The sequence below is a fragment of the Spermophilus citellus genome, assembly GCF_964194105.1.
Source record: "Spermophilus citellus genome assembly, chromosome: 2".
NCBI lineage: Eukaryota > Metazoa > Chordata > Mammalia > Rodentia > Sciuridae > Spermophilus > Spermophilus citellus.
Window position 1 is genome coordinate 7645761 of NC_138183.1, and position 18845 is coordinate 7664605.

Consider the following 18845-nt stretch of genomic DNA (forward strand, 5'->3'; position numbering starts at 1 on the left):
CCACGCGGCCCGAACTCCACCCCGCCCCGCCCCGCAGGCAGATTCCGCCCCTCGACCCAGGCCCCGCCGGCGCCCCGCCTCACAGTCGAGCTCCGCCCACTGCCCGCTGGGCGGGGCCAGCTGCCCGCGGGGAAGCCCCGGCGGTGGAGGTCCGGGCTCGCGGCGAGGGCCAGCGAGCCCGAGCGAGCCCCGTAGAGGGGCGGGGCAGTGTGGGACCCCCCACTACGCCCCATCCTGCTGCTTCCGCCCTCAGACACGGAGTTTCCGAGGCCTCCTGTGACTTCGGGAAATTCCTGTTCGCAATCCCCCAGAGTCATGGAGGGTCCACCTCCTGCCCTTCACCCAGTCCCTGCGGAAACGACCCACACCCCTGTTCTGTCCTGGGCCTCCCGGTCTTCGGCATTTCTCTTCGGGCTCTCAATAATTACATCTTGTGCGTCGAAACCAGTATGGGCTCCAGCTCTGGACCAGAGGTAGACACAGTCCCGTTTCAAGAAGAGCCGCATAACTGGGGCAGTGGTGGGGAGGAGTGGGAGACTCCTCCTGATTGTGGCCCCCAGGACTTGTCATGTTCATAAGGAAAAGGTTTGCTGCCCACCTCCTGCAGAAAGTCATCGGGCCAGCAAGTGTCGCTCCTGCATTGGACCCAGAGATGTGCCCTGGCCAAGAGTCCAACTGAGCTGTAAGCCCATGTCCCAAGGGAGATGGGCTCATTTCTACTCCTGCAGCTGTAGTGGCCAGGAGGACCTATGGCTACTGCAGCCTGGTCCTGGTCTCATGCTGGATGTCCCAGATGGTGACATTGGGTGGAAAACTCTCCTATCCCTGAAGCCACCTTCACCATTTCACCTGAGGTAAGGGGAGGTGTAGTGGATGCTGCTATATGGGCCACCACTAACTTGTACTTAGCCGTCCTGCCTTCTTCTCCCAGAAACCAGGCTGAGTGGCAGTGGGGTTCACAGAATCAGTACCCAGAGAAGTTCAGAGGTCTCTCATTCCGACCAGTTGGTCCTCCTTGATGGAAGAGGAAGACCAGAGACAGGGATTTGTCTCTCTCTTTGAAGAAAAAGGAAGGAGCCCTAGCCAAGGATTGCACCTGGGCAGCTCTGGCTGCAAAGAGCAGGGAAGTGGATTCTTCCGAGGGCGGGAGGGAACAGCCCTGCTCACACTCTGCTTTTAGCTCAGTGAAACCAAGACAAACCTTGTCCTCAGAACTAAACCAGAAGGCACAAAGCCAACAGTTTGTGGCAATTTGTTACAGTGGCAATAGGAAACTCATGCCTCTAGTGACCCAGGAGGGGCCTGAGAGTGTATCCTGAAAGGCCCAGCAGGAGCAGGGGACAATGGGAAGTTACCTCACTTGGGCCAAGGTAAGGAACTGGAGCCCAGAGGTTAGGCGTGCCGCATGCAGATTCAGTCTCCTCGGCCAGCTAGAGAGCTTTGGCCAGTAGCCCCCCAGGTACCCTTCTCTGCCAGAAGCCATTCTAGACTTGGGCACAGTTCTCATCCCTCATTAGAAGCCCAGCCTGTACCAACCTGGTCTGTTCAAGGAGTCTGGCCCAGACTTGTGACACAATCTGTGGACCTGTCCTGCTTCCTGGGGAGCCAAGGCTGGGTTAATCATCACTCCATAGCTTCCTACCCCCAGCCAGGACAAGGTTTGTCTTGGTTTCACTGTGTGTCTGTGGGTGGGCAGCCTGGCTTCCTTCAGAGTCCCACCCACTCAGGTCTCTGACCATGCATGGGGAGAAAAGAGGCAGGAAGGGTATGTTCTTGTATATGATGCGGACGTGGAGAGGCTACATCTGTGACAAGTGAGGAGACAGGGGCTTGTCAGGCCTGGCTTAGGCCCAGCCAGATGATGGGTGCCAGTCTGGGGCCTTAAGCCTACTCCTAGGAGGCAGGATCCCTGGCAGCTTATCCCCTCTTTGCCTCAACTCACCCTCCTGAGGCTTCAGAATGTCCCCTCAGGTGGCTGGAGGTCATAGGGTGTGTGGGGGTGAGGGGCAGCCCTCTAACCTGGGTCAGCATGAACACAGTCCCCACCTATGAGTCTGGCAGGGGTCCAGGGTTATACCCTTACTCACCCTCTGCCTGGAATTGCCCTCAAACTAGGTAGGATGCACCCATCCCTTCTTCTGTGCACCCCTGTCCTGGATGCAGCCTCCATAATCCACAGGGGCCTGGTGAGTCAGGATAGATGCATCTTACAACCATTCCTGGCCCCTTCAGCTCCCTGGCCCTATTGCGGCCAGTGCTGTGAGGCCTGTTACCAATGATTTAGTATGGGCATGAGGTGTGGTGCCATCAGTGCTTCTGTTGGCTCAGGCAGCCCTTGTTTTTTTTTTTAATTTTTTTTTAATATTTATTTTTTAGTTCTCGGCGGACACAACATCTTTGTTTGTATGTGGTGGATCGAACCCGGGCTGCACGCATGCCAGGCGAGCGCACTACCGCTTGAGCCACATCCCCAGCCCCTCAGGCAGCCCTTGTGAGCAAGGGCTTGTGAAGGCTGTGCTTCTCTGTAGGTGACGAGGCATGCCCAATCAAAGCAGGAATAAGCCCCGTTTTGGGGGGGTGGGTACCAAGGATTGAACCCAAGGTGCTTAACCACTGGGCCACATCACCAGCTCTTTTTTTTTTGTATTTTATTTAGAGACAAGGTCTCGCCAAGTTGCTTACGGTCTTGAAAGTTGCTGAGGCTGGCTTTGAATTTGTAATCTTCCAATCTTCCAACCTCAGCCTCCCAAGCCACTGGGATTACAGGCATGTACCACTGTGCCTGGCTAAGCCCGATTTTGTTCTATGGAAGAGGACTCAGGGCGGTTGGCAGGGATGATAATGGTGGGAGGGAGAGGCATGAGTCCTAAAGTCTTCCCTTTATGTGGTCTCTCTGTAACCCTAACTTCAGGTTGGGTTCTGGAGACTCCATCCCTGGATTCATGCTGGTGTGAGGCCACACTTTGCCCTCCCTCCCACCAGGGTTCAGGGAGCACAGACTCGGGGACTGGTGGCATGGGTTTATTTAGCAGACAAGGAGGGCTTTATCAGAGGCTTTCAGGGCAGTACTGTACCATGAGAAGGGTCTCCCAGCTCTGAACCTGGCATTGTGGCTGGTGGGGCAGTCAGGTAACACAGCAGAGATTACAGAAAGGACAGGGGTTGGAAAGCAGGAGGCACTTGAGAGAGGACATCAAAGTGAAGATAGCTGTGTTTCCAGGAACAGCGAGAGGAGCAAAGGTAGGCCTGAGACCTCCTTCCCTCGGCACCCCGGCCTCCTGTAGACCCCCCCGAGCAGACATCCTCACGGCCGGTTCAGTTGTCAATGCACTGATCTGTGGGGGAGAAAGTCCATGTTTGTGTGTGCACGTGTGATATCTCTCTGACTGCCAAGGACCCCTGCACTACCCCTGGGCCACCTCAGGCCCACTCTGGCCCAGCTGCAGAAGATCTGGTGATTCAGGGTTGGGGCAGTAGGAGGACCCAAGATGGGGCTAAGGGTGTAAGAAAAAGGCCTGGGATGGGCTGCCCCTAAGGACTGGGCCTCATGACTGCTCAGGCCTCCTGTTCACCTGCTGAACCTGGCAGCCCCTTAGCCCATGGCCCTGAGTGGCCTGGCTGGAAGAGGCCACTTGAAATACAGGACATCTCTTAAGTCCCTCCCTGGGGGGGAAGGGCCCAAGATAGCAAGGCCCAGGGTATGCAGAGGAGGTGGCCCAGGACAAGGAGTGTGGGGAGGAGGTGGCTCAGGAAAGTGATCTGAGGAAACATGGGCCTGGGCCTGAAATTCTCCTCTGGGAAGTCCCCACCTAAACTGACAGGGGGGAGTGCTTGGGGCTGGGACTCCACAGACCCCAGGAAGGGGTTGGATCTTCCTGAACCTAAAGTGGCTCCCAAGGCCTAGAAAGTCCCCGTGTCCCCTTCCCTTCACCCTAGCTGGCTGTTACCTATGCGGACAGGGAAGATGATGTGGTCATCAGTGAGGCCCAGAGATTTGGCAAGGCGGATGAACCTCTCCTTCAGTTTAGAGGTCAGCTCCTTGGTTCTCCCTGTGACCAAGATGGCCAGTGAGTGGCCAACAGGAAAACACTCCATAAATATTGTTGAGCTAATGAACAAGACCCAAACCCTTTTCCATGGAGGGTGTGCAGAAAGACCTCCTCCCTGAGGGGTGTTGGAGCTGGAGAAGACTTTGAGGTCTAAGGGAATGGGATCCCCTGCCCTGGGGCGTGACCAGGATCCAGGTCCCAGAGGGGATTGGGTGAGGACCCACCATAGAGGGTGATCTTGAAGTATTCCCTGTTTTCAGAAACTTTCTTGAAGTACACCATGGCAAACTGGTTGTAGTTGGTGGCTGCCACCTGCACAATGTAACTCTGTATTTTGGGATAACCTGTAGGTATAGACAGCAAAGGATGGACCCTACCCTGGCCAGGAGGAGGGGGCTGTCCCCTTTCTCCTCAACTGCTCATGGGCTTTTCCCCACAGGGGAGCATCCATGTGGAGGGTCAGGGAGGACCCTTCCTGGAGGACACTGCACCCTGGAACCCCAACCCCAAGGCCCCATCTCAGGACCCACTCAGGACTCACTGCTAATGTTTCCCAGGGTGAACCGGCCAGGTGGGGAAGTTGGGACAAAAGTTCTGATCCAGTGGTCACAGCCCTGGTCCCTGTGGGAGAGAGATGGGGGTTCAGCATGGAGATGATGCAACTTGATCTCCCAGGCTAACTGAGGAGGGACCAGGGATGCAGCAGAATTCTGATGTCTCAGGTCAAGTTCCACTATGGCAGGAGTCCCCACCCTGCCCAGCTCAGATGGACCTGGGCCTTCCACTCAGAGCCTATATGTCCCTGCCTGGTCTGCTGCAAGGAGCCACTTGACCCTGCTCAGACATTCCTTCAGCAGCCCCTGTCCCTCCTCCAGCTGAGGAGGGACACAGTCTCCACACAGTCCCCTGCCCCAGGTACTTACCCCCTGCTCTATGCCAGCACTCCCCTAGCTCTTGGGCCAAACCTGCCCCATTCCCTGAGTCCCACCCTGCCCTCTGGAACCCCAGAGCTGAGCTCCCCAAACCAGCCTATCTTCTGCCCCTTGTTCCTCAGATGCTCCAGCTCCAATCCCCCCTGTCACCATAGTCAGAAATCCCGAGCTGATGGTACACCCTGCTCCCTGTTCCAAGCCCCAACCTCCCACCTTGACCGCACCCTCACTGCTCTCCCCACCTCTCTGGAGCACCCCACTATTTCTTCCCTGCTGCCGCTGAGCTCTGATTCTGGCCCTTGTGGGGAGACACCCCTCCCAGGCAGTCCCAGGGTGTCTCAGGCAGTCCCAGGCACAAGGTGAGGTGCCCCAGAAACTAGCTGAGAGTGCTCCCCTCCCCTTGGCTGCTCACCAGCCCCCTGCTGGGGTGGCCAAGCAGGTGGCTTGTGGTTCCTGAGGCACAGTTCTGACTCAGGGCCCACACATCTCCATCTGAGGCAGCGTGGGTCCTTGACAGTCACCTCCCTAGAGGCCCTGGACGGAGGCCCTGGTGAGGTCCCAGCTGAGTTCAGTTTCCCTCCTCCCACTTTTAACACTACTTTCTCCGTCTTGTTTCCACTGATGGTGTGTGTCTCTCCCTCCCGCCCTCCATGCACGTCTGTCCTGAGCAGCGAGGGCGACAGAGGGGCAGAGGCAGTGTGGGAGCCATGAAGAGCCCCTCAGCCCCACTTGGCCCTTGGCTGTGACATCAGTCCGCCTCTCAGCCCCCTGGGAGGTCATGGCCTCACCTGAGCAGAGTAGAGGTGACATTGTAGCTGTGGTCCTCCTTCAGGTCGTAGGTGGTCCTGTACATCTTAAACTGGCCCTGTTCTTCTCTCTGAACTGCATTTCCCGCCAGGCCTACCACATACCATTTCCCCTGGAACTGCAAGGAGTTGATGATGGGCAGATCAGGGATGGCCTGGGAGCCACCCCTCGCTCTCTGTCCCTTCCGGCACCTCTGGGCAGCCCATCTAGGAACCAAGAGTCCCCCTGACTGGGCAGCAAGGCCCTGGGCTGGGTCTGCTCTGAGAAGCCCACAGGAGCTCGGGGCCTCCAGGACCCAGAGGGATCCCTGAGAGAGAAGTTAGCCCTGAGTTGGCAGGGACAGGGTGGCCCTGGACAAGAGAGTCTCAGTTTCCCCATCTGTGCAGAGGGACACATGTCCCCACCTTGCATGGACAGTGGGAATTATGGGAGACTCGATGTGAACCTGGAAAGATCTGTCTAGACAACCCTGGGTGGGGAGGAGATGGGTGGACTAGCATGGCTTCCTCCGGGAGCCCAGGTGCAGGGCATGCTGCAGCCCCTCCCGCCCACCCCACCCAGCACTGCCCTGGACGGTTCAGCTCTCCTCCCTCTGTGCCTGCCTCCTTGGGCCCTCCCTGCGGCTGCTCCTCCAGGCTCCTTACCTGGGCATCCTGAAAGCCCTGCTGCAGGGGGACCCTGCTGAGACGTGGGGCTGGGATCAGGTTTGGAGCAGAATCCTGGGCCTGGGTCTGCAGGGCTCCCAGCAGGGTGAGGCCTAGATACAGGAGAACTAGGGGCATGATTTCAGGGCAGCCGAACCTGGCAGGTGTTGAAGGAAGAAGCAGAGAGAACAAGGAACCCAGCCTGGGGGAACCATTTATGGGCCACTGGCTGCTGCTCCCCACAGGGTGGGGTAACATTGCCTTTGCCAAATCCAGGAAGAGTGAGGTAATTACCAGAAACTCCTGTGGAAATGCTTGGCAAGGTTCCTGCCCCTTCCTCCCTCTGGTCAGGATTATGCAAATGGGGGGAAGGAAGGCCAGCAAGGAAGGGGGACAGGAGGGACATTCCCAGGAGGCCACAGTCTGGCAGGGACAAGGGTTCCCTCTGGGCATTCTTTGTGCCCTCTCCCTTCATGTGACTGGCCCTGTCTGAGGTCAGAGCTCCGATCTGGACAAGCTGTCATCTCTGACCCCCAGGAGCCTCAGCCCACCTAGTGTCCAGGGAGGGCTGTGGGTGGCGCTGCCCTTTCCCTGCACCTGCTGGAAGGGAGAAGGTCCCTTTCCATAGCCCTGTGATGCTTTCTGTTCCTTGTGAGGGTCAGGGGAGTGCAGGGCAGTGGGACACAGACACTTTAGACAGAGAAGGATGAGGCTCCTGCTGAGCCCTCTGAGCCCAGACCCTGGCCCCTCGCAGGAGCCCTGGCCAGACCCTGGAATGGAATGAGATGCCTGAGAGACTGGCCTAAGAATGCTCCTGGCCCAGGAGTGCTCCCACCTTGAGACCCCTCCACCACAATCCCTTCCCCATTTTTCAGGAGGGGACAGAACAGCAGCCCACCCCCCAGGGCCTGGGCTGCTTGGGTGAGCCTAGTGGGTAGGGATGCCAGGCTCAGCATGTGGGCACAGATGAGGCTGCTGAGGCTTCAGTCCCCGTTCCCATTGGAGCCCTGATAAGAGGACCATGGGGAGCTGGTGGGAGCCCCAGGCAAGGTGGACTGGTGGGTGGCCATGAAAGTGGGCTCTATTCTGCTCCCTTGGGACACAGGGAGTACAAATATTTGGCCTTGTCCATCTGTCTGTCTCTGGGCCATGGAACCCAGTGGCCCAGGCCTGAGGTCCCAGAACCATCCCTGACCCACGTTTTGTCCCAGCGGGAAGTTGTTTCCCCACAGGGAGGCTGGCCAGCATCCTTGAGGGCAGTGATGGGTTCCAGGCCCTGTGCAGTGTCCCCCTGAGAGGACATTTGGGCTGTGACTGTCCTGGAGGCCTGACCCTGAAGGTTCACTGGCCCTCCATGGGACTTGAAGGGCCCTTATTGGCTCTAACCTACCTGCTACTTGGGACCCCCAGTCTGGGCTCTGAATCAGCAGATCAAGAGAGGGGCTTTGGGGGGTCCTGAACTGGTGGGAAGGGTGCTGCCTCAGCATCCCCAGTGCCAGAGACCCCAGCTGGACTCACTGCCTCTGGCCCTGCCCTGCCCGCTGGTCCCGATGGTGAAAGAGCAGAAGTGAAGGTGAGCAAAGCTGAGGGGACGACGAGGCCACTAGAGCCTGTCCCCACCTCCCACCCCCTCTCCAGCCCCAGGGGCTCCACCCCTGCCATTCCCGTGGCTGGTGTTCTCAGGGGCTGGATGCACACAGTGGAAGGAGCGCCTGCCCAGCACGCACGGGGCCTGGGCTCCCTCCCCAGCACTCAAGGCGTCCTCAAGAGTCTTCTGTGACCATCAGATGCGGAGGAGACAGGGCGGGGGCGGCAGAGTCCCCCAAACTTTTAAGTAAGCAAGAGGCAGTGTCCTGAATCACAGAGGAGTTGCTGGGTAGAATATTCCAGACCCTGAAAGTCAGGGGGCTGAGTGATCAGTGCTCCCAGGTGGGGTGGTGTACAGAGTTTGAGAGGAGATGGCCTGGCTCAGGGACCCCAGGCAGCTTTGAAGCTGGGCCCCTCAAGGAGCAAGGAAATCTCTGCCCGCCTCCCACCCGCCAGGCTCCTTCCCAGCAGAGGGAGTGGCTCTGCCTATTCTGGGAGCCAGAACAGACCACACGGGGACTCCGGTGTCCCTGCTGAGGTTGTCTCTCGGTTTCTGACAAACCCTGCTGGGTCTGCTCCTCTCCCCGTGCTGCCTCAGGCCTGTCTGGTCCCCTGGCCTGGTCTCTGTATCTCTGTCCTCATCTCGTGTTGGACTTTGTCTTTGCTGACACCTGGGGATGGCCATCTCATCCTTCCTCCCCGACTGCCTCCCGCCATCTGTCCTGGTCCTCTCTGGAGGTCGGGGAGGGAGTGAAGAGGCCGGTTGAGGGATTTGAGATTCAACGCGTCCTACCAGGTAGGAAGGCTCCCAAAGTCTGGGTGGGACCCTCGTCAGAGTCCAGCAGGGCTGTGGGAAGGGGTCACATTAACAGGCACCTCCCCTCACGCTGGCTCTGAGGCTCAGTACTGGGGGATGGAGTGAGGCCCACAGTGTAGACCTCCTGTTCAGGTTAGGACTGACTCCAAGGCTCCAGGGTGGACACAACACTGGAGGCTCCAGGTACCACCCACTCCCTTCCCACTGGGCCCCATTCCCCTGGCCAAGGAGGGGACTCAAGGGCTCACATGGCTCAGAGCTGGGGGCAGTTACTGGGCCCTGTGGCTTTGGGAGTGGTCTGTGCTACGTGGGTGGCACGGTGCCCACAGAGTGCCAGGCCCTGGTCCATCTCCCTTGGGCCCCACTGCTGGTTTCCACTGTGACCCCTGAGCCGCTCCCGTAGGGCCACCCCCACCATCTCCCCCCAGTCTCTCTCCAGGAAACACAGACATCCCTGGTGGGCCCTCAACTAGCCATACAAAAGCTTTGGGGCCAAGACCCTTTTGGGAAAGGCCAGGCCTGGGCCTCCCAAGTCCTGCTCTGGGCCTGCTTAGAAACAGCAGGAGCTTGAACACTGTCCACACCGGAGTTTTCTATGGCCAGAAGCCAGAACTCTAGTTGTTCCCAGGGCCCCACCCAGGTCTAATCCACCCCTGAAGGCAGTGAGATGTTTCCTGGTGCTTCTTGCATCTCAGGAATCCAGTCTGACCCCCTGGTCTGGTTTCTAGGAGCTCATGGAAGTGTTCAGCCCTGGAAGTGACTGGGGCAGAGGTAGACCGTCTGACCTGTCTGAAGGGCAGTACAGGACGAAGCAGGCTTCCCAGAGGCAGGGCCATGCCTGAGGAGCCTCTAGGCAAGAGGCCCTAGGAGGCCTAATCATGGCCCCGGGAACTCCTGGTGTCCATGGAGGGGCCCTCTTTGGTCACTGCAGGTCCAGTGACACCCTGCTCCCAGACAGCCCAGGATGGGCATGACTGTTCCATGTGAGGTGCTTGCCCCCCAGGGACCTGGCTGCAGTCTTCCATTTCCAGAAGTGGCTTTCTAGTCCCCTGCTCATCTCTCACCCCTGGGCTCACCAGGGGGCCTCTAGGACCTCTGGGTTCCTGCCCCTTCCACTGGATGGGGATCCCACCTATGGGGACTCTGAAAGGTAGCCCCTCCTAAACCTTCAATATGCACACTGGACTTCCCCCCTCCAGGGAGGCCCTGGAGCCCATTGGACAGGGCAGCAGGCCCTGCTGCTCGAGAGCTGGACCTCCCCTGCTGGTGCTGGTCCTCAGGTACTTGGCCCAGGCTGCCCCCTAGAGGGGTGCTCCTGCCTTTTGCTCTACAGCCTGGATGTCTGTGCAGGTAAAAGGGCCTACAGGAACCAGGGGCACAGGGGACTGGAGGCCACAGCTCCGAGCAAGGTCAGCAGAGGGCCTTCCATTCTGCGGGGATGGTAGGTGGCTGCTGGGCTTTCCTGCAGCCTGGTCAGGGGACCTCTGCCTGGGGCCCTGGTACTGGACAAGACATCTGTTCCTCTCAACTCTGCCCCTCTCCTGCCTGAAGCCCTGCCAGGTAGCCCAGGAAAGGGGCTCATTTCTTGCCAGCTGCCTGTGCTGGGAGATGAGCTGGGATCAAAGGGGCCGGCTCAGCACTAAACTAAGAAAACGGTGAAGAAATCATGTAACACACGACATGAGTTTCTCCGATTGAGGGTGGGACTGCCCTGCGACCTTAAGGGTCAGTTTCCACGCTGGACAGCGCTGGGAAGAGAGCGTGAACTCAGAATCTCTTTATTTTTATAGTGGGGACACACAAAGGAGCTTTGATGGAATGTTCTTCACCAAATAAGGCAGGTGGAGTCTTGCTCGGTGATGTCTTGTGGTCAGCAGATTGGTTGCCATCATGGCAAGTCACACCCATCTCAGGTGCTGTGCGGGATCACAGGCGGAGTGAGAGGAAAGGCACACTTACGTGGCACAGCCCAATCAGCGAGCAACGCCAGACCTGTCCCCTCATATCACTCCAGTGCGCATAACTCTCACACACAGCCCACAGATGGCTCGTGGCACGTCCATCACAGTCACTCCTGGATAGCCCTCTGACTTGCTGCTCTCTGGGCCCTTGGCTGGGCCTCTGCTGGGCACCATGCAAGGTGGCTTGGGTGAGAGTACAGGGCTGGTTCTCCCCTGTGCCCTGGGAGCTCATGCCAGACCAGGAGAACAAGGGAACAAGGTCATAGATGCCAGAGGGTTGGAAGACCAGGTATCCAAGATGGTGTCCCTGGCTGCAGAATCGTGGCACTTGGGCTTCTGCCTGGAGTCCCCTTAGGTACCCCAAGGGGATGGCAGCCCTTCTGCCCGCTCCTTATCCCAGAGGTGGAGAAAGGTCAGAAGCCCCAGCTCAGGCTGTTCCTTGGCCCCAAGGTTCTATTTCAGACGGGGGCAATGTCGGTGGCTGAGCCTCCACTCTGGGGCTGGGGGGAAAGCAAGGCTGTGCTGGGCAGTGAGGACCAGGGTGGGGGCCCCAGGGACACCTGTCCACCTAAGGACGAGAAGCCCACCTGGGCCGATGGGGTGAGGGCAGGGAGGGTGGGGAGCATGCAGTGTGGGGTGCCAAGCTGTTGGGTGCGGCCGCCCTCTGGAGCCTGATTCTCAGAAGGTTGGGTCAGAGGTCTGGAAGGAAGGGTGCATCTCTAGGGACAGGACTTGGTGGCCCAGACCTTGGGCTGGAGGGAAGACCACCCCCTGCTCCCTTCCCATGACTCTCAGTTACCTCTCAGGAATGGGACCCCCTGCCTTTGATGGCAGGTAGGCTAGAGGTCACAGGTCACAGGCCTGGGGGCCTCCCTCTGAGTCCAGAGTCCTTCAGGCCTTGGTTGGGTACTGGCCTCCCCCAGGGTCACTGCAGCCCCAAGTGCCTCTCCCGAGGAGCTCAGTGTGGGTCTGCCAGGACTGGAGAGGCTTGTGGCTCCCTGGTTTCTATTTACATCCCTGGGTCTCCCTCCTGTCCTGAGCCACCTCCTCCTGACCCTGCTGGGTCACCTGTTCCATGATACCTCCTCCTATGATGCCGAGTTTTCTAGATTCAGGCAACTTCGCCTGCTTCCTGCAGCCCCTGTCTCGGCCCACCTCTTCCGCACCTCCATAGGTCCCCTGACTTTGGCTTTCCCTCAAGAACCCGCTTTCCTAACTGTGAATTTCCTAATGTCGCCATCTTCTGCAATCTGGATAGGCCAAGAATTTCCCAAATTATCAAATTACTACAACATATTTCCACATACTTGTTGGCTTAGAACCACACACTCAGCTGGGTCCGGTGGTGCATGTCTGAGTAGCTATAATCCTGGCTACTTGGGAGGCTGAGGCAGGAGGATGGCAAGTTCAAGGCCAGCCTGGCAACTTCATGAGACCCTGTCTCAAAATTCAAAAAAAGGAAAAAGGAAAAAAAATTTTAAAAAAAGGGCTAGGGATGTGGCTCAGTGGTGGAGTGCTTGCCTCACACGTGTCAGGCCCTGCGTTCAATCCCAAGCACTGCAAACAAAGCAAAGCCCACACTTGTTGGCTTGAAACCACACATTCCAAAGGCCAGCAGTCGGAAATCAGAAGATCACTGAGTTGGAATCAAGGTGTTGGCAGAGCCTGGCTCTGGCTTCCCGGAGGCTCCATGGGTTGTGCCAGCCTCCTCCAGCCTCTGGCCTTGTGCCCACGCCCCCCAATCTCTGCTCCCTCTTCACAGGGCGACTCCTCTGGGTCTCATCTCCCTCTGCCTGTCTCAGGAAGGACACTTGAGAGGACATTTAGGGTCCAGCTGGATAATCCAGGATAATCTGGATCTCAAATCCTCAATTTATTTAAAAGGCAGAAAGATAAGAGGGAAAGAAGGAAGGAAAGATAAGGGAGAAAGGGGCCAGGCCTGTGGTAGTGTAGGACACTGTCTTCCAGCATTGAAATGTCAGTGAGCGTGAGAATCACTGTACAGAAGACACTCCACACGGCTCTATGGACCAGGAATGAGGACGCCCAAAACAGACCTCCACACCCTGCTGGGCTCACAGTCCACAGGGACCTTTGTAGACTTCAATGCGTGTTTAGAATAAGAAAGGCTGTAGAATAAGAAAGCCTATAATCCCAGAGATTTGGAGGCTGAGGCAGAAGGATCCCAAGTTCAAAGCCAGCCTCTGCAACTTAGGTGTCTCTAAATAAAGTACAAAAAAGGTCTGGGGACGTGGGTCCGTGGTAAAGTGCCCGTGGGTTCAATCCCTAGAACCCCCCCCCCAAAAAAAAAAAAAGTGAATGACTGAATATGGGCAAAAGGTCCCAGTATGAATTTAGAAAAGGGCAGGGGTGCAGCTGAGTGTAGGAGCATGGGTTTAGCTTGTACAAGACCCTGGGTTCTATCCCAGCACTAAAAATAAACAATACATTCATTTTAGTAAAATAAACTTTTTAAAAAGTCTCATTTTCTGTCTAATCAATATGACATTATTAAGATATTCTATGGGCTGGGGATGTGGCTCAAGCGGTAGCGCGCTCGCCTGGCATGTGTGCGGCCCGGGTTCGATCCTCAGCACCACATACCAACAAAGATATTGTGTCCGCCGAGAACTAAAAAATAAATATTAAAAATTCTCTCTCTCTCTCTCTCTCTCTAAAAAAAAATAAAAATAAAAAATAAAAAAAGATATTCTACATTATTTTTATCTCGAATATTTGAAATGATGTGTTTATTTTACATAGGCAGTGCATCTGAATTTTCAGAAAGCATAATTTTCTTGTGGGGGACCGTGCTAGGGATCTAACCCAGGGCCTCCTGAATGCTAACCAAGCGCTCTACCACTGAGCCATATCCTGAGTCCTTTACACTTTATTTTGAGACAGAGTCTCTCTAAGGACCCAAGCTGGCCTCAAAAATGTGATCTTCCTGCCTCAGCCTCCCAAGTCACTGGTTTTCTAGTTTTTACATAATGCCCTTTTTCTGTTCCAAGATCTCATCCAGTATACTATATTAGATTTAGTCATTGTATTAGGCTAATTGTTTTACTGTTGTAGGGACAAACAAGGCAAGACACTGAAGATAGCAAAAACCATTTTATTTGGCTGCAGCCAGGTTCAGAGGGCACAGCTTTTGCTGTAATCAATCAATCCCCTGAACCCCGAGTTCAGGGAGTTGCAGAGTTTTATACCCAGCATATAAGGGGAGGGGCTCAGAAATTCACAGTCTGCAGAAGTTCACATTTTTTTTTTTAAAGAGAGAGTGAGAGACAGAGAGAGAGAGAGAGAGAGAGAATTATTTAATATTTATTTTTTAGTTCTCGGCGGACACAATATCTTTGTTGGTATGTGGTGCTGAGGATCGAACCCGGGCCGCACGCATGCCAGGCGAGCGCGCTACCGCTAGAGCCACATCCCCAGCCCCAGAAGTTCACATTTTTTAAGCAGCTTTTTATTTCACTGTTTTGGGCAACAAAGACAACACCTGAGAAGTGGGGAGTTCTTCTCCCCTTTTTTTCCTCCCCCTGCCAACTGTTACCATGGAGCCCAACTGTAACTTATCTTTTCTTTTAATATTTATTTTTTAGTTTTTGGTGGACACAACATCTTTATTTATTTATTTATTTTTTTTTTTTGAGAGAGAGAGAGAGAGAGAGAGAATTTCAACATTTATTTTGTAGTTTTCGGCGGACACAACGTCTTTGTCTGTATGTGGTGCTGAGGATCGAACCTGGGCCGCACGCATGCCAGGTGAGCACGCTACCGCTTGAGCCACATCCCCAGCCCATAACTTCTCTTAAAAATGTAGACATCTCGGGCTGGGGATGTGGCTCAAGCAGTAGCGTGCTCGCCTGGCATGTGTGCGGCCCAGGTTCGATCCTCAGCACCAGATACAGACAAAGACGTTGTGTTCTCTCTCTCTCTCTCTCTCCCCCCCCCCACTCTCTCTTTAAAAAAAAAAAAATGTAGTCATCTCTGTGAAGTCCAGCTCAAGGCCAGAGGCCTTGTTTACACATTTCTACAAACTACTTCACTGTGAAAACTAGTAAGGGGGTGTCCAGCACCGGGAGTTCCGGTATCTTCCTGGCCAGTGGCCAAGTAAAACAGGGCAACGAGAAAACAGGAAGTTTATCTACATTGAACTCTTTGCAGAGAGTCTCTTGCTGACAGTCCTAAAATCAGCCATGGTGAAGATTTCTGGAGAGGCCCAATTAAAATTTTCCTTTGGAGAAAGAGGGTGCCATTACATTACTACAATTAAATACCAGAGGGAGGTTACTTTATAAAGAAAACAAGTTTATTTTGACTCATGGTTCTGGAGGAACAAGGTTGAGGGGTCACATTTGGTGGTGGTCTTTCTGCCTGCAGAATCCCAAAATAGTGTGTCACATGGCAAGAGACAGGGAGCACTATCGGCTTGCCTCACATGCACAAGGCCCTGGGTTCGATCCCCAGCAACAAAAAATAAAATAAAAAAATAAAAATAAAACCACTATTGGGGTGGGTGGCCAGCACGGCCAGGATAGGTTCCCGCTCAGGAGGTGTGAGCTGCCTGGGAAATAAAAAGTCTGAAATAATCAGAAATAAAGACAGAGTCAGAAATTAGATAGGAAAAGGGGAGCACCTGATGGGTCTTCCAGTCCCGAGGGGAGCTGGAACTGAACACCTGAAGACCACCCGATTCTTTATTGAAGGAGAGTCCATCAAAGGCAGGGAGAAGGCTTCAGCGGGAAGAGTCTTGGTTTGCGCTTGCTCCTGGGTGCAGCAGGGGTCTTGCAGCAAACAGGTGGATTGGCATTTTGCCAAGCCACACCCATCTCTTCCAGCGGGGTCACCGATCTCTGGTGCTGTGCTGAACTTGTGGGGCTGGGCAGGACGCCGCATGAACCAGGCTTTCTCAGACCAGCAGGGTCGCTGCAGCAGGCTTTCCTGCCTAATGGTCCACATCGCTTTAGCTCATGCACAGCTCGCAGATGGCCGCTGGCAGCCACCTGGATTCAATTAGGACAGCCACCCTGATGACCTCAAATCCTAATCACAGCCCAAGGCCCCCTCTAAATATCATAGTCAGATTAAGTTTCCACCTTCTGCTATCTCAGGATGGGGATTTGACTTCAGCTCATGAGCATCCGAGGGACATAAACCGCAGCAATACTCTGTCTCTTCAGGGTTCTGGGCTGTGAGGCTCCTGAGACTTTCTGGGTTTTGATCTTGACAATGTGAGATCTGTCTTGGTGGTGGAGTGTTTGTTCTCACAATTAGACTGGGGTTAGAGGCTTTAGGGAGGAAGGTCAGAAAAAACAAAAAGTCATTTTTGCATCATATGGTATCAAGGGTAGTATCAATAAGGTGACCTCATGGTTAATGATGAATTGGTCAAGGTCAAGGTTTTTGCCAGGTTTCTCTACTGGGAAGTTATTTTTTTCCCCTTCCTATACTGTGCTCTTCAGAAGGAACACAGCCCACAGCTAAAGAGTGGGATGTGGGGGGGTTTGCTGCACCACCTCAGGGGCACAGTATTACATAAATTATTTGGAATTCTTCTGCAGGTGAGATTTGTCTCTCCTCCCTTATATACTTCCCATATCAGGGATTGGACCTAGGGGTGCTCTATACCACTGGCCTTCTAGTTTGAGACAGCTTCACTAAGGTGCCAAGGCTGGCCTCAAACTTGTGATCCTCCTGTCTCAGCCTCCTGAGTACCTGGACAGACACGTACGTGTATGTACCACTGTGCCAGACTCAATCATTTTTTTATGTATTTATTTATTGTAGTGCTGGGGATTGAACTCTGGGTCTTATGCATGCAAGGCAAGCACTCTACCAACTGAGCTATATCCCCAACCCTCAATCATTTATTTATGTCAATATTAACTCATGTCCTGCCCACGTCCCACGCAGGTGGTAGGGTCAGAGTTCCTCTGCATGGAGTGAACTGGCTATGAAATAAAGCTAAGAAAGGAAGGTGGCGGAAATCCACACTACACAGAAAGTAACTTTGAACAGCAAGGGCCACCGGCTCTACCACCCTTAGGGGTCCAGCTTCCACAGTGGAGAGAGAGAAAGACCGCGTTCAGTTTATTTACACAAGGGAGTTTCAAAGGTGTTCTTCAGAGTGTTCTTCACCAATAAGGCAGGAGCTGGGCTGTCCAAACCCAGAGGGTTACGCCCAATTCCAGAGCTAGGAGAGCTGTGTGATAGAGAGAGAGAGGGAATGCCGGGATTGTTCCCAAGGGGAGACCTAGGGCTCCCGTAGCTCAGCACAGAGTAAAAGACCACTCAAGTAGCTTCATGGGGGGCGACCACGTGCATGATGTCTATTTATTCTATGGATCATAATCCAGTACGACCTCATTTCTACTTTGTATTTTCTATTTATTTTGTTGCTCAAATTGTCCCAACTTTGGCCATTGGGAGCTCCTGAGTCCTTTTTGTATAGCCCTTTAAGTGTAGTTTTTGAGCAATTTGGGAAGATTAGATATAAATAAATGCCACAATGATGGGGTTTTAACTCAGTAGCAAAGCACTTGCCTAGCAGGCAAGAGGCCCTGGATTCTCCCCAAGTATGGCAAAAAAAAAAAAAAAAAGCCACAAAACTACTACCAAATCCAGACAGTGAAACAGTGAGTATCTTCATCACCTCACAAAGATCTCCCAAGGATCTCCTCTTGCCCCTTCTATAATCCACCCCTCCAGCTCTCCTCCATGACTTTCCCACCCCAGGCAACTCTGGCCACAGACTAGTTCGCATCCCCTGTTCAGATGGTATCTGCAGTGAGGACTCTTCACTGTTCGCCTCTTTCACTCAGCATAATTCTTTTTTTTTTTTTTTTTTTTTTGCGGGGGGGTTCTGGGATTGAACCCAGGGGGACTCGACCACTGAGCCCCATCCCCAACCTATTTTGTGTTTTTAGTGACAGGGTCTCACTGAGTTCCTTAGTACCTTGAAGTTGCTGAGGCTGGCTTTGAACTTGCGATCCTCCTGCCTCAGCCTCCCTAGCTGCTGGGATCACAGGTGTGCGTGGCATGATACTTGTGCATCTCATCCCTTCTGTAGGTCCTGGGTCCGATGAGGGCAGTGAGACACTCAGAGCCCCCCTGAAGTGTTGGGGAGGGGCAGATGGCAGAGTGGGCAATGGGGAGTCATGGAGTGGGCAGGAGCTGGCAGGACTCCTGGGGTCCCCATTGGCCACCATGGCCGGAACAGAAGGCAAGAAAGGAGCCAGGTGGGAAGGATGGCAGGTTGGTAGTTGTGGCAGCACTGAAGTGAGGGGTCCTGGGGAACAACCAGTCTATCCCAGAGGGAGTTGTAAATGCAGGCCTGGAGTTAGGATAAGGCTGAGCTGAGGACACAGGTTAGGTCCTTCAGAACAGAGATGGTGACAGAAAACAGGGGAGAGAGGTATGGCCAAGGATGTGTGCACTGACCTCCAAGGGGCTAGGACTAAACCCTGAAGAACTCAATTTTCTTGCAGAAGAGGAGAGGACAGAGGTGACTGGAAAGCATGTCCAGAGAGGCTAAAGGTAAACCAGTAGCGGTGGGGTCACAGAGACACAGAGGGGCTTGTGACTGTACTGCTGGCACCCAGGAAGGTAGCCACCCAGGAAGGTGGTTACAGAAGTTCAGCCCAAAATGGGGCTCATGGGCTGGCAAGGTCTGGGTTCTGCCTACACAGAAGCTCCACTGTTTCCTGTGTGCAAGAACCTGTGGGCCTAGCTACCTGTTCCCAGGGATCCCTGCAGCAACAGAGAAGAACGCACCTGTCTTAGTCTGTTCCTGCTGCTATTAACAAAAATTCCACACCCCAGGGGTGGTGATGCATGCCTGGAATCCCAGCAACTCGGGAGGCTGAGGCAGGAGGATCGTGAGTTCAAAGCCAGATTCAACAACTTAGACCCTAAGAAACTAAGTGAGCCTTGACTCTACATAAAATAGAAAAAGGGCTGGAGCTGTGGCTCGGTGGTTAAGTACCTCTGGGTTCATACCTGATTAAAAAAAAAAAGCCACAGACTGGGTTATTTAAAAATGA

At 54.5% G+C, this 18845-nt stretch overlaps 1 protein-coding gene across 1 annotated transcript; it reads right to left on the reverse strand.

Moving 5' to 3' along the window:
* Positions 1-2695: 2695 nt before the first annotated feature.
* On the reverse strand, positions 2696-6659 carry LCN2 (lipocalin 2). Its single transcript, XM_081280555.1, has 6 exons — positions 6433-6659; positions 5770-5906; positions 4591-4670; positions 4274-4393; positions 3948-4049; positions 2696-3335 (listed from the first exon to the last, which is right to left on the reverse strand). Exons 1-6 carry the CDS (start codon positions 6568-6570, stop codon positions 3316-3318), a joined length of 597 nt encoding a protein of 198 aa, XP_081136681.1. The 5' UTR covers positions 6571-6659; the 3' UTR covers positions 2696-3315.
* Positions 6660-18845: the final 12186 nt, after the last annotated feature.

Bases quoted from the DNA above. Each gene is read 5' to 3' on its own strand.
- LCN2 (XM_081280555.1), bottom strand. From the start codon at position 6,570: ATGCCCCTAGTTCTCCTGTATCTAGGCCTCACCCTGCTGGGAGCCCTG. The intron at 5,907-6,432 runs GTAAGGAGCCTG...AACTCCTTGCAG, and splicing joins AGGGCTTTCAGGATGCCCAG to TTCCAGGGGAAATGGTATGT. The intron at 3,336-3,947 runs GTAACAGCCAGC...TCTCCCCCACAG, and splicing joins CATCTTCCCTGTCCGCATAG to ATCAGTGCATTGACAACTGA.